This window comes from Drosophila gunungcola, unplaced genomic scaffold (assembly GCF_025200985.1).
Source record: "Drosophila gunungcola strain Sukarami unplaced genomic scaffold, Dgunungcola_SK_2 000070F, whole genome shotgun sequence".
Taxonomy (NCBI): domain Eukaryota; kingdom Metazoa; phylum Arthropoda; class Insecta; order Diptera; family Drosophilidae; genus Drosophila; species Drosophila gunungcola.
This window is the reverse complement of record NW_026453233.1, coordinates 379147-393353: the sequence shown is the minus strand read 5'-3', so window position 1 is coordinate 393353 and position 14207 is coordinate 379147. Positions and strand designations below refer to the sequence as shown.

The following is a 14207-nucleotide window of genomic DNA, read 5'->3' as shown; positions in this document are numbered from 1 at the left end:
TAGCGACTATCGATAGCAAAGTGAGAAACCACCGATAGTTTTTCGAGAGAGCCATCACTAAGAACCAAAACAAACAAAAAAATTGCGGCGTTTTGCACAAAATAAACGAAAACTTTATAAATTGTAAAGTTAACGTAGATGAATTAAAAAAAGTGGTGGCAGAGGATCACTAGGATAATGGCCAGCGGTTCCAGGGCAACGATATTGCCGCAATCGAAGGAGGCGCTCCTCAAGTCATACAATGCGCGGTTAAAAGACGACGTTCGCAGCATGCTGGAGAACTTTGAGGGTAAAAGTTATTAGTTTTCCATATAGTATATCAATAATATTCTGATATTCCACCCCCCAGAAATTTTGAAGCTGGCACGCCGTGAAAGTCACAGTCAGATTTCCAAGACCACGCAGTGCGAACAGGATGCTCTGGAAATGCAGGTCCGCGCAGCCAATATGGGTAAGCCCACTAAAATCTTCAAAATCTTGTCTTGTACAGTTAAGGTCAAAAAAGCTTAAAATGTTTTCGAATTTTTTTTTAATATATTTTCGTAAAGCTTATACTTTAAATCAATTGGGTAAAATATATAAAAATCAACATTTAACATAGGTAAATGTGTTTAAAACATGTAAACAATCGAGATAAACTAAGACTTACAGTTATTTTCTTAAAATATTATACAAAAAATGTATAACAAAAAAAAATCAAAAACAATTTTTAATAAAAAAAAGGTTTGATATTATTTAAAGCATTTTTATTTCAATACAAAGTGCAGATTAATATAAATTAAATTTTCAAAAATTATTAACTACAAGTTTATTGAAAAATCAATTTTAATGATTTATTAACAGTTTTACTTTTGTTTAAGAAACTAAAATCATGTCAATTACCCATGATAAGTTAAAAGATAAAGTTGTCCTAGGCCGTATAGGTATGTTTTTGGTCGCCTAACGTTGTCCCACTACTATTATTTTGACTGCAACTGTAAGCCTCTAATCCTGATATCCCATTTTCCAGTTCGCGCCGGCGAGTCCCTGATGAAGCTAGTGGCCGACCTCAAGCAGTACCTAATCCTCAACGATTTCCACTCTGTGAACGAGGCCATCACAAACAATTCGCAATTGTTTAGAAACACGCAAAGCGAGTGCGACAAAAAGCTTATGAAACTGCGGGACGAAATGGCAATGGATTTGTACGATCTGGAGGAGGAGTACTACACTAGCATATTCAAGTAGCCCTAAGCCAAAGGTGAACGTTGTTGTATTGATTTTGACCAAACTACAATGAAGTTGATCAAAAACTAAAATTAGTAGTGAACCTCTAACCATTTAAGCATTTTAAATTCCAATGTTGTGAAGTGAAATTATAATTTTTAATTGTAAAACGTGCAGTATTTACAAAACAAAGTCTTCTGTTCCAATTTCGAGGACAAGAACGATTAATCGGAGTTGCTGACTTAAGAAATTCTTTGCTTAGCATTATTTTGAAGGATTTACAGAAATCCTGTTTAAAATTTCTTTAGCTGTAAACAATGGATTTGCACAAAAGCAATTTAAAGCCTATGACTTGTTTAACAAAAAACAAAAAGCTAAAGGAATGCCTCTTAAAGTTTTCAGTTTAAATCTTTTACGATATCGTTTAAACGTTGGTTTGTAATTTTGGGGCTATTTTCTTAATATTTTTTAAAATGCTAAATCGGTCGATGAATATCTAATCAATGGCATATGAGTATAAGCACAGATATGGGATATATTTAATGGCCGAGACTTATCGGCAAATCATAAATTGACATTGCGGCAGGTCGGAAACTAACAGAAAAAATAATCTTCTTATCCATGATGGGGATTTCATTTTATATATTAAATTATAGATACCTCCCGATCTAAACGGGTCTTATCTAAGACACCTGTTCTTTGTGGCCACTTGACACCTGTTCTGGGGCTTTAAGGCGATAAGTAAGCCCGTTGTCTCTAAGCAGCCATATAAACCAAACGATACGCCATTATTTATTGAGAAAAAAAACCGAACATACTTAACCAATCTTATCCATGGCCCGATTTTGCCTGTTTGGTCGCATGCTAATTTATTGACGATTAATCCACGACCAATTGAAATGTTCTCCATTCTTAGCCGGGGGGGTCCAACTCGCCAACTGATTTGGTAATCTATTAGATAGCACCTCCGATTCGATTGCAGCTGCACCTAATGGCCTTCGCTTGGTACTCTTGTTTGCGGAATTCTGTGAATGATTTAATTGAATGGACTATGATTGGATTTAGAGATTACCTCAGCTAGCCACTTCAAATGTATTGAAATTGATTGTAGTTTTATATAAAAATAGTTTGATACGGCATGGGACATATAAGTTGCCAGGTTATGCAAGCAATTATTTGTTGTGTTATCTACATCAATATAAACATACTATTCCAAACAAATATCCATATTTAACAATTAATTAATAGTGATTGTGTGATGAAAGCTAACTAAAAATGTTGTGTCATAGAAATAACCAAACATAACCTTAAATTTTGTAAAAGTAAAAAAAAATTTTAAATAGTTTGTTTTTTGAAAACTTGCAATCCCAGTTCATTTAAAACTCTTAGTTACATTAAATTACCTATATTTTTATATACTCCCCATACATAAACTTTAGACTAAAAACAAAAATGACTTAAATGGCCCACGGATTTCTAGAAAATGAAATCCCCATCCTCCTGCTCGTCCAGTAAAGTGAGGCTTCTTTCGAAGCGCTTGATGTTCTGGTACCAGCTGGGGTCTCTAGAGGATATAGCCTCCGGCCTGCCCCCCTTGTTGCGATACAGGAACTCGGCGTGTCCTTGACCAGTGACTCCATTGACCGTACAGGCCACAAACTGATTGAACACCTTGGACTCCCAATCTCCGCCCACATACCGCACTGCGGATCCCTCCACTTGGATCTGGATGAGATACTCCTTCTCCTCGGTGCGCACAATGAAGTTCTGATGCTGGGGCGGGATTCCCTTTTCGCCGTAGGAGTACAGCTCAAAATTACTGAAAGTCAGGGGTTGATACTTTCCCGAGGGACTGCAGACGTAGCCCACTTTTAAAGAGGATAGGAAAAAGGAGGGCTGGCTGAGATTTCCCACCACCATGCTGCTGCCATCATCCAGAAACAAGGCGAAGTAGACATATCGGTTGATGGAACTCAGACAACGCTCGGTTCCGAAACTGTGATCCCGAAAGCCCAGCATTTTGAGGGCGATCTCCTCACCCTTGAAGACGATCTTTCCCCTAAGTTCTCCATTCTGTTCGTAGTGGGTTCGCTTTTCCACAATATGATTGACACTTTGAATTAGACTGTAGAACTTCTCATTCCAGGCCTCTCTGGCTATGGAGTCGGCTATTAGGGATGAACTCAGATCCCGGTTGTAATCAAAGTGTTCAGCGGAAGAGCTCTTGAAGCGTAGGTCCAAGTCTACTGGTATGGCCTCTACTGAATCTCCTTGGCTCTTCAAAACACCCTCATATTTAATCCGCCAAACTTTCATGGATTCCTCCTGATAAACATGGAAGCCTCCACCCCGGAACTCGTGGCCCTCCTCTCCGTCTTCGGTGGTGAAATATATCATATCGGGAAGATTGGGGGAACTAAACAAGCCCCTCCCTGGAAGCCATAGGTACAAGGCTGCCTTTAGGACTCCACGCCTTCTTCTCTCCAAAGTAACCATCAGTTTCTGTCCCTCCTCATTGGCAGCCATAAAGCTGACCACATCGTAGCTCTTGGGATCGTTGCCCAGCTCCTGGGGTCTGTCGATTTTAGCCAGATGTTCCTCGGATCCCAGCAACTCCTCGTTCCTTCGATAGATGCGGTATCTCAAGCGTCGAAGGACCAATAAAGCGAGCCAAAACTTCACCCGATAGAAGATACCTTTCAGTGGGTATTTGTCGAAAATTAATGGCGGTTTCAGACCCAATAGCTTGAGAGCCACGACCACCAGGGTCATAAGGATCGCACAGACCAGACCGAGGATTAAAAGAACGACCATGTTTCTTGTGCTTAAGAAGATGCGCTCCAAAAATATAACGGATATTTGATAAAACGTCTATGGATCGTTCGCGAATATTAATCCAAAACTGAAAAATGTTGAATGTTGCTCAGCGCTTGGCCTATTTTACGTGACTGAGCACCCCAATGCAGATTGTGCAAAGAAAATGGTTAGGCCCCCGCTTATCGACCCCCGATAAGCTACCGATAAACCTTTTTTTTTCCGACCCAACCCATTGTTTCCGGCTTATCAGTTGGAATTGTTGGAACTCTACGGCCCCCGGTATATGACTGCCTCGTAAATCTGAATCTGTCTGCGGTCGCAATTTCCGATTGATCCATTAGCAAGGTCCGCAATCCATTAGAAACAATTGTTAGATAGTCGAATTGCAGGTTATCTTCTGGTGCAAAGTCTGCCTAAATAGGCACAAAGTCTCATAGCTGTTAGTTAAGATCTTAATTTTTAGAGATAATAAGGGGTAATTTACGTGTGATACATTGGTATCACTTGCTACTATCACTTAGTTCATTGGGTTTGCCTATGCTGATTGGGAACGTTTTTTGAAAAATTGTATAAGTTAAAAAATGGTAGCAAAACAATAAATCTAGTAATCATTCTAAAGATTTTTGTTTTCAGAGAATAATATACATTTTTTTTAAATTTTTCTTGAAATCAATTACTTTTATGACAGAACATCATACTGTTACACATTTAAAGGCGAAAAGGACTCAAATCCCAGCTTACGCTGCTCAACACTAAAATAAGGTCCTTTCTAACACTTTACCGTAGCCTTTGAATTGCGCCTGCGCCAAAAAACAACAAAACGCTTAATCAATAAAAACATAAAATTTAGTGCGCAAGGAGCATCAGCAGCAGAAACAGGAACAAAACAATATTCCCGAAGGATAAGGACAACAAAACAGATAGTACATTTTGTAGATGAAGGAAGCTACGATTTATAGCAAAAGCATACGGAGTTTTTGAATTCGTCACCTGCAGAAAGGCAAAAGGTAAGCGAATATTGAGTATTTACCGTCAAAGATGAAAGGAGAGACCAAGAATGGAAGTGAGAGAGAGAGAGAGAGGAAGAGCAGTGAAGTGAAAGAAGTTGCATTTTCAGGAACAAAATAACAAAAACAACAGGAAGACCAAGTGCGGAGAGCAGGAGAAGGTCAGAGGCAATACGCAGAGACGGATAGAGAGTGTATTGCAGAATTGTTACACGTCCTAATTTGATTAGGACCTACTAAAGCAGCAGACAAGTCAGCAGAATTGACCATCGCTAGTCAAGCCAATCCCCAGAGAAGAACAATCAAAGTGGAAGAAAAGGAGACAGAAACAGTAAACAAACAATCGAATAAAGAAGGAGCTTCAGAAGGACAGAAAGAGGATCATAAGCAGAGACAAAGAAAAGGTGAAAGCGAATATCAATCAAAATCCGACAAAAGAGAAGCTCTAGAAGAGCGCGGGAGTTTCGGAAGAATCTGAAGATTCGCAAAAAAAGAACAGGACACCATGTACAAGACCATTAGGCACGGTGAAAACAGTCTGCAGTATACGATTCTACCGCAGAATGACGACTTCCGCATCGAGGGCAAGCTGTCGGGCACCGGACGTTCCTCTGGCGGCGGAGCCTCGTCCTCCGGCTCTTCCGCCTCCTCTTCCGGATCCTCGGTCAAGGTCAAGGGTCAGCGCCGCCGACGATCCTTCTTCGCCTATTTGGGCCTAATTTTCGTTTGCACCGTCATTATTGGAGCTGTGCTTATTCCCTTTTTGGTCTCCGCCGAGTGTCTACCAAATCCCACGGAATGGTTCTTGAAAACCAAGGCGGCCCTGGTCCATAGCCCACAAAGAGGCGGTGGTGAAAGGGCAGAGACTGCCCCTGGTAGTCCCACATTGCCCACAGGATCACCCTTGTTGCAGCAAAATGTGGGTAGAAATGTGCAGATCGTAAATCGGAATGGCGTAGAGCAGTTTGTGATCCGCTTGAATAAAACCATTTCGAATGCCAGGACCACCAGTGGCACCACCTCCACGGAAACCACTCCGACCAGCAGCAGCAGCACAAGCACCACCACATCCACCACCACAACCACACGAGCCCCCACTACGACAACAACGACAACGACCAGCACAACGACAACAACAACCAGAGAGCCACCAGTGACGACTCCACGATACATGCCACCGGCCACCACAATCACCACCCGAATCATTCAGGTGCCCCTACTCAAGTCCGCCGCAAAGAAGCCCATCATGCCACCCGTTTTGGCCAAGGCCCAAGGACCTCAAATCCAAACCGGAGCTGGCCAGAATTCCAGGATGCAAGTGCAATCATCGGATGCGGAGGAACAAGCTCGGGAATCGAGTGACGAGAAGAGCAACAGCGCCTGGATAAAGACGCACTGGGCCTTCATCGATCCCTCGACCTTATTTCAATGGACCGTAAGTAGTGGCACGAAATTGCGTGACTCTGGTGTTATCCGATACTCATATGGGGTTAAGTGGTTACGTAGTCAGCTTACAAGTAGGCCATAATACCCTGCACACACTCGAAATTCTTGAGAAAGGTCATGTCCGTTTGTTTGGACTAAAGGAACTCAGGAACCTTAAGCGTTAGGCCTATGGAAATGGTAAATAAAATTTATTAAGTCAACTTTTAAATCTCAGGATCGACTAGGAGTAGTATAAAACTTTTAATTGTGAAATAGTGCAGAAAGATTTAGGCAAAATTCAATGTAAGATCTGAAAGAACTCAGGAACCTTTAATGCTAGACCTATGTAAATTGGTATCAGGCTTGTTTTACAAGACTATAGATTAAATCATTAATCAACTTTTAAATATCAAAACGTTGAACTTAGATAAAAATAATTAAGTCATATTTTATCTCTCTGGAACTGAAGGAACTTTTAAACCATTAAAGCTAGACTTATAAAAATAATAAAGTTATATTTTTAACTTCGGATCTAGCTAAGAGTAATAACGCAGAACTTTTGACAGTGAAATACTTAAAAAAAAATTAGATTTTAACCCCAAAAGCTAGTCCTATGAAAATAAGTATGCAGGCTTATTTGATAAGCACACTGATGGAATTCTAATTTCAGAAAGATTTATGCCAGATCCCACATTAGGTATGAGTGCCGGTGCCTCTATGTTCGAGCTCCTTTACCACTTTTAATTGCCCGTTTTTTCGTAGGGTTACAAGGACGAGGATAGCGTGCTGCTGCCCGCTCTTTTGGGATTCGCCCTCATTGGAGTGATTCTGATTATAACCGTTTGCCTGGTGGCACGCAACAAGCGCACAATTGTGTCCTCCGTCCGCAAGCGAAATCGCAATGTGAGTACAAAATGCAATTAAAACTTAACCGAAAAGAGGTTGTGTGTGGGAAGTGGGTGGTGTGACCTTGAGCCCCTTTTCATATAAGCACACCCTTGCCGATTGCGACAACAGATAAGTTTAAAAAGTAAATCTGCATACCTGATGGTGTAATGCGAGCCCTGTGAATAGTGAAACGGTTGCCTTTAATAAATACATATTAGTCTTGAATTAATAACCTTGAATTTTAAATTGCGCGGCTTACGAGTTGCCAGCCCCAAATCAACCAAACCAGGGCTAAGCAGTCACCAAGTGAAAGTATTGCTGGAAGTGAAATTCTTTTTTAAATGAAAAAGTGCAAACGCCGAACAAGTTTACCAAATTCAGTCGAAATGAACCAGTTGAACAAAACGCAATTCGAGCCGTGTGAAAAGTGAAACTGTAACCTTTAAATAATTCGAATTAGTTTTAAATTAACAACCTACGCACTGCCAGTCCTGGATCAACCAAACCAGGGCTGGACAGTCACCAAGTGAAAGTTATGTTAGCAGTTAAGTCATATTTTAATTTAAAAAGGTCAAACCTCCGAACAAGTGAACCAAATTCAATGTAAATGAACGAGTTAAACAACAAAAAATCGACACAGCAGCGCTATTTGTGGTTTTCTAACACACAGGTGAGCATAAGCAAAGGCAGCGCAGCAAGCAGTGCAGTGAGCAAATATCAGTATGATCTAGAGGTGGAGAAACATGTATATTTTTACAGACTTCGATGTTTTTGATTCCGGAATCGGAATAGCCCTGATTAATTTTGTTCAAAGTTCGAAATTCAAAAATGCCGATTTTGAAGCGGCAATGTTAAATCGGCGTTTTCCCAACATTCCAATGTTACTTAACATTTATGTTAGAAAACGATGAATATGGGGCAGCGCTGCGGCAGAGGGAAAGCAGATTAGAGATGGACAAACACCCGCCCCCGCCAAACATCGATGAAACCGATGTTTTTAAGACATCGATGACGTCGATGTCGGCATCGATGTTTATCCACCTCTATCTGTTTCGGCCGATTCAGATCCAGATCACGAACCAGATCACATCAGATCCGCACCGCCTACGTCAGCAAATTCACGTTGCACATCAGCAGTTTGGCCGGAAAATTCGGCCCAAACTGAAGGAAAATCCTGTGAGTAAAAATGGCAAATGCGTGCAGCAACAATTTTTTGCCAGCGTGTCTCTTGGAGTCTCTCAACGTCAGTGTGTGTGTGTGTGGGAGCGGGCAGCCTTGGCTTTATGTGCGTGTGTGTGTGTGTGTGCGGTGCCAACAAGGCAATTTGTGTGTTTGTTGTTGGAGGAGCATCTTAAACACAGTAGTTATCCCTAAAGTGCCCTAATCCACAGGACCAGCCAAGGGTTAAGGAACAGCCGTTAAACCTTTTTTTTTTATTCGTGGCTCTTTTTATGTTATAACGGTACTTCGTTAAGACAGTAGCTATCACTTAAATTTGCTAGGATATATCAAAACAGTAGGAATTGGCTAAAAGGACGCAAGTTAAAAGTGCACAAAACTATTTGTAGTCAGAAGATAAATGGTTCCATATAGTGGATTAATTAATGGTCATATGCCAGAGGAGCATCTTTAATACAGTCGTATATACCTCAAGAGTAATAATTTGTGGGAAACCTGTTGACAAAAGCTGCACTTTTTTTTTAAGGTGGTCAAAAGTACATTTTTAATAAAGTAGTAATTTGGTGACTATTTCAAACAGTAGTTAGTTTTTTATTTTATAAAAAATTGATTAATTACATTAGTTACCCCTTATGTTGAGAAATTATAGTTCTGCGAAAAATTCGATTTACACTTATTATTACTTATAGATAACAGATATCAATGAGAACTTTGGCATATCTTAATTTGGAGCACCATTTTATGATCATTTGATTAGGTTTCTAATGCCTACAGGCTTTTCAATTAGGGACTACTTTTTTGACCATACTCTTGTAGGACGATAGTATCTTAAATAATAACTTAAATAGATAGTTGAACCAGATAAGCTGCTACTGATGCTGTTGAGAGCTTCCGAGAGTCGGGAATAGAACAATATAACCAAAAGAATGGGAATAATGAAGTCATTTACTATTGCAGAGCTCCCTGAATCAAGTGCTCCACCTGCCAGCGCGATGGCCATCAAACCGGGACTCGGTCGCAAGACCAGCAACAAGAACCCACCGATCCTGAGCCACGAGTTCGTGATCCAGAACCATGCGGACATCATATCGTGCGTGGCCATGGTTTTCGTTGTGGGCCTAATGAACGAATCGACGGCGGCGTTCGCCAGTGCGTTCATATCGCTGCATCATAATGTGAGCGGTGAGGATCCGAGCAGGGAGCAGCCATATGGCAAGGCCTACACCTATATGGCGGGGATCAAGGACTACTGTGCGATATTCTTCTACACGCTGACCTGCATCATCATGCACGCGATTATCCAGGAGTTTGTGCTGGACAAGATCAGCAAAAAGCTGCACCTGTCCAAGTTCAAGCTGGCCCGCTTCAACGAGTCCGGCCAGCTGGTGGCCTTCTATCTGCTGTCCTTCGTCTGGGGCGCCCATGTGCTGCTCAAGGAGGGCTACCTCGGCCAGGTGGCCCAGCTGTGGGAGGGCTTCCCTGACCACCCGATGAGCTTCCTGCACAAGTTCTACTTTGTGGTGCAGCTGGCCTACTACCTGCACATGCTGCCGGAGCTGTACTTCCAGAAGATCAAGACCAAGGAGGAGCAGCAGCCCAAGATCGTGCACTCGATCAGCGGCTTCACCCTGATTGTGCTGGCCTACACGCTGAGCTTCCAGCGCTTGGCCCTGGTGCTGCTGACGCTGCACTACTTCAGTGAGCTGCTGTCGCATGTCTTCCAGCTGATCGGCGTCTTCGATCGCGAGGAGCGTCTGGCCAAGCTGCGTGTGGTCAACAATGGGGTCTTCTTCCTCATCCGCTTTGCCACGTCGGTGATCGGTGTGCTAACGCTGTACTACGGCATTGGTGGCGTGCGATCGCTGCTGGCGCTGGGCGGTCTGATCGCTCTACAGGGATACCTGGTGTTCTCCTTCATCACGGAGCAGCTGCGCGCCAAGCGGGAGGCCAAGAAGGAGGCCAAGCGCGAGGCCAAGCTGGCGCTGCAGACCAAGAAGCCGGCCAAGACGGCCAAGGACAAGGTCAAGCGCAAGAAGGAGAGCGATCTGCCCGAGGCGGACCAAACCCAGTCGCCCAGTCCCGTCAAGCAGAAGCTCAAGTGAGGAGTCGCCAATGCGATGGCCACTCACACGCAGAGCAACAAAATCTTCCGCACACTTCCAATCCACAAACGAATGAGATATATATATATATATATACATATATGTATGGAGCAGCAACATGAACAGATATATCTATATATAGTGTATATCCACCATTGTTTTGTAAATCTCGTTTAGCTCAAAACAACTACACACTACTGCAAACGCAAACATTTCTGCTGCATTTACTTCCTCGAGACACACACACACAGAAAAAGCAACTAGTTTTCTTAGCCTAAATGTTTTGTTTCATTTTAAGTTTACATCATTTTTTTAAACAAATTTTTTTTATTTTTATACATACACACAAAAAAATTGAAAAAAAAAAGTAAACAAAATATAACAAAAAAAAAATTATTGTAATATGTGTTTTTGAATTGCTCTTGTAATTAGCAAATTGTTCAAATTGCCGACAAAATGATTTAACAATTTCCAATCGTCCTATTTGCATGTAACACTATTTTTTGTAAAAAAAAAAAGAAAAAAAAGAACAAGAACAAGATTGTAATGATGCAAAACAAAACATTTGCTAAATATATACAAATATATATTTTTCAAAAGAAACTAAAAGGTTTTTTTAGACTTTTCATTGGGGGGTGTAGAAAAATATATATAAATAATTGTTATAGATATAAACTATATTCTATTCTTTATACTTTAAACTCATTTAAAAAGAATACTTTTTTATTTGATATTATATCATAAAAGTTTTAAAAAAGTTTAGTAGCTTACTAAAAAGAAATACATCTTTATATTTATGTTTTAAATGTGTTTTTTAGAAGATAAAGTTGATCATAATTTTACTTTTCAGGACATTGAGGATCAGGGCGCCGAGGATAACGCCACTCTGCTGACCACTACAAATATGTCGGACGACGATTAATTGGAGCTCGTCTAGATGATTCCCACATTATTCCCGATTAACCTTCGATTCAAGCTTTTTGTTTATCGGTCTGCTTAAGCTGGGATTTCGACCACTTCCGTTTAATGGCACACACATGTATTTACCTAGATATAAGCTAAGAATGCCCCACAACATATAGTATGTACAGCAGCGGTCAAAATAATAGTATTAGTATTACCATAAAAACATACCTTTGAGGCATAAAACAAAATTTCTTATAATTTATCATTATGCTTACTTACCAAAAAAAAATTAGGTTTAAAAAACCTTTGTTTTAGTTTTAAAAGAAAATATAAAGCTTTTAATGATTCTTTTAAATTCACTTTTCAGTACTTTTAGTACAGCATACTGTACTAAATGGTTCTGTAAATGTTTCAGAAAATATTTCATACAAATTTTTGGGATAATCTATTTTGGTTGCTTTAAAATATTAAAATATTTTAAAATGGTTTATCTATAATAAAAGTATATTTTCCCCATTTAGTTCATGGTATTAGCTTCATGAAAACATTACAAATTGTTTCTAAAGTTGCTACCAACTATCTTTGATTACTATTTGCAAAAGTTAAAACCCTTCTATTATTTTGACCACAACTGTATATCGGATCTCAGCGCTGTCCAAAAAGAGCCAAGCTAATATGTTAAAAAAACCAAAATGCAAAAAACTTTCTCTGTTATGTTTCTTCTTCCCTTTCTCCAAAAAAAGCAAGCGGAAACTGAAACAAAAAAAAGAAAAGAAGACTGTTTCTGAAACAACAAAAACGAACACAAGCGAGCTAATCTTTATAGTTTTCCAAACAAAATAATTCCTGCTTTAATAACTCGTTTTTCGAAAGTCTCTTTTTTTCCCCACCCGACAATTTTGTATGCGTCTGTATGAGTGTGTGATTGACTCTGTGTGTGTTTGTGTGTGTATGGAAGAGCTTGATTAAATATCCATTAAAATATCCATACGTATAAATATAATATGCATGAGCTAGCTCGATATGTAATTTGAGTTGAAAAATTTACATTCATGAAAATCTACTTTTCTGATAGATTTTTGTGTGGTAAATCCAAATCTAACCAAAAAAATTTCCTCAAAAGTAAAACTTTTTGGCTTTAAGATATTTCTTTCCAAATAATAATACAACAAAATTTTATTTTTAGAAATTAAGAAATCTAATTTCAACTTTCAGGTACATTTTTTTAAAACTCGGACGTGACAGAACACTTTATTGGCCAGCGTATTGAAATCTATTAGAAAAGTTCATTTTCACTAGTGTTTAAAAAAGGGTCGAATTTTGTAACTCTTATCACAAAGAAATTAGTGAACTAACGAGTACAGTGCGTTTCAGGGCTCTAGGGGTCTATAAAAACTAATTTCAAACTAATATACTTTGTAAACTAAAGCGAGCTTTTTTAAAATTAATTTTACTCCAAAAAAAAAGGCCAGCGATCTTGATGCTCTGAGCTGCACTGTACTACGAAATTTATTTGGAAAAGCGTAAGATATATACTTATAAGTTAAATATGTCACCAGACCCAAAAATCGGTGAGGCCTAGGAAAACACACTCAAATCAAATGAAAACGTCCAGAAATAAGAATCTTTTTTTGCGCAAGCTGTGCTTCTACTTATCGAGCGTGGACTGTACTTAATTTTCAGCACAAAATTATTGAGGGATGCATTTACGCCTGGGATCCTGCATAATTTGCAGCCAAAAAGCACAAAACAAAATAAAATGCTTGCCGAAAAAATCCAGATGGGGGCAGTGTATAAGCGTGGAGGGGAATAGAGTTTGTAGCGGGGGACTACTGTATGTCTATATAAATTGTGTATAACTGTGAAGCATTGACAAGTATTTGAGATGATCTGTATTTTTGTAAGCGTAATATTTAAAGCGACAACCAATAAAACCAAAAAACAAAAGAAACAAATCCAGAGAAGAAACTATATAGCGTAAGATAAAGATATCGAGCGCAGCACTCGCAACTCAAAATTGATTTGCTCAACACACATAATATATACATACAATATATATATACATATATATATTATATACATACAAAAATATGTAACGCAAAGTATAAGGCTTGCATTTACATTTACGAGCTGGATATATCCTCCATATGTATATGTTATCACTAATTTGCAAAGCTAAACTAAGTCCATGTATACAAAAACAAGATATCCGGCGGGAAATGACAAAACACACACACTATATTGAATGTTTTTGCTTGTTAAAGTGAATAATAAAGAAGAAAACTCAAAAACGCTGGAAAACGAGGGTACTACTTTAAGGGGTTGTGATAAAAAAGGTCTAAATAGGGTGATTAATAATTGCAGTTCAACAACAGAATCGTGGTAAGAAAAGGTCTACTTGAAGTGAAAAAATGTACATAGTTCAACAAACAAAAAAAACGTTTCTGATTAATTAACAGATTATTGGAAAACACCGGAAATAATTAGAATTTAAATAATACTTTTAAGGTTGATCCAACAAAAGAACTATATTAAGAAAAGGTGTATAGAATATAATACCCATTAAAATAAGATTTTCCTCCATCATTAAACATATTTTCCTTTGTTTTCCTCTTAAAAATCAATCAAATATCTATGAGACTTTCCATAAAACGCCTTTTCACTCAACATTGAAAAT

At 39.2% G+C, this 14207-nt stretch overlaps 4 protein-coding genes across 4 annotated transcripts; 3 read left to right on the top strand and 1 right to left on the bottom strand.

The window, feature by feature from the left end:
- Nucleotides 1–43: 43 nt before the first annotated feature.
- LOC128264424 (mediator of RNA polymerase II transcription subunit 22) lies at nucleotides 44–1298 on the top strand. The gene is made up of 3 exons (XM_052999870.1): nucleotides 44–289; nucleotides 350–451; nucleotides 1010–1298. Exons 1-3 carry the CDS (start codon nucleotides 178–180, stop codon nucleotides 1225–1227), a joined length of 432 nt encoding a protein of 143 aa, XP_052855830.1. The 5' UTR covers nucleotides 44–177; the 3' UTR covers nucleotides 1228–1298.
- Nucleotides 1299–2603: 1305 nt separating this feature from the next.
- Nucleotides 2604–4161, bottom strand: LOC128264423 (uncharacterized). The gene has a single exon (XM_052999869.1). The coding sequence runs from the start codon at nucleotides 4018–4020 to the stop codon at nucleotides 2683–2685; it is 1338 nt and encodes a 445-aa protein (XP_052855829.1). The 5' UTR covers nucleotides 4021–4161; the 3' UTR covers nucleotides 2604–2682.
- A 548-nt stretch (nucleotides 4162–4709) lies between these two features.
- LOC128264429 (mucin-5AC) lies at nucleotides 4710–14098 on the top strand. The gene is made up of 4 exons (XM_052999887.1): nucleotides 4710–5030; nucleotides 5141–6465; nucleotides 7218–7358; nucleotides 11475–14098. The coding sequence occupies exons 2-4, from the start codon at nucleotides 5536–5538 to the stop codon at nucleotides 11544–11546; spliced, it is 1143 nt and encodes a 380-aa protein (XP_052855847.1). The 5' UTR covers nucleotides 4710–5030; nucleotides 5141–5535; the 3' UTR covers nucleotides 11547–14098.
- LOC128264432 (translocating chain-associated membrane protein 1) lies at nucleotides 8365–11233 on the top strand. Its single transcript, XM_052999889.1, has 2 exons — nucleotides 8365–8519; nucleotides 9480–11233. The coding sequence occupies exon 2, from the start codon at nucleotides 9515–9517 to the stop codon at nucleotides 10622–10624; it is 1110 nt and encodes a 369-aa protein (XP_052855849.1). The 5' UTR covers nucleotides 8365–8519; nucleotides 9480–9514; the 3' UTR covers nucleotides 10625–11233.
- Nucleotides 14099–14207: the final 109 nt, after the last annotated feature.

Bases quoted from the DNA above. Each gene is read 5' to 3' on its own strand.
- LOC128264424 (XM_052999870.1), top strand. From the start codon at position 178: ATGGCCAGCGGTTCCAGGGCAACGATATTGCCGCAATCGAAGGAGGCG. The intron at 290-349 runs GTAAAAGTTATT...TCCACCCCCCAG, and splicing joins CATGCTGGAGAACTTTGAGG to AAATTTTGAAGCTGGCACGC. The intron at 452-1,009 runs GTAAGCCCACTA...CCCATTTTCCAG, and splicing joins GGTCCGCGCAGCCAATATGG to TTCGCGCCGGCGAGTCCCTG.
- LOC128264423 (XM_052999869.1), bottom strand. From the start codon at position 4,020: ATGGTCGTTCTTTTAATCCTCGGTCTGGTCTGTGCGATCCTTATGACC.
- LOC128264429 (XM_052999887.1), top strand. From the start codon at position 5,536: ATGTACAAGACCATTAGGCACGGTGAAAACAGTCTGCAGTATACGATT. The intron at 6,466-7,217 runs GTAAGTAGTGGC...GTTTTTTCGTAG, and splicing joins CGACCTTATTTCAATGGACC to GGTTACAAGGACGAGGATAG. The intron at 7,359-11,474 runs GTGAGTACAAAA...TTTACTTTTCAG, and splicing joins TCCGCAAGCGAAATCGCAAT to GACATTGAGGATCAGGGCGC.
- LOC128264432 (XM_052999889.1), top strand. From the start codon at position 9,515: ATGGCCATCAAACCGGGACTCGGTCGCAAGACCAGCAACAAGAACCCA.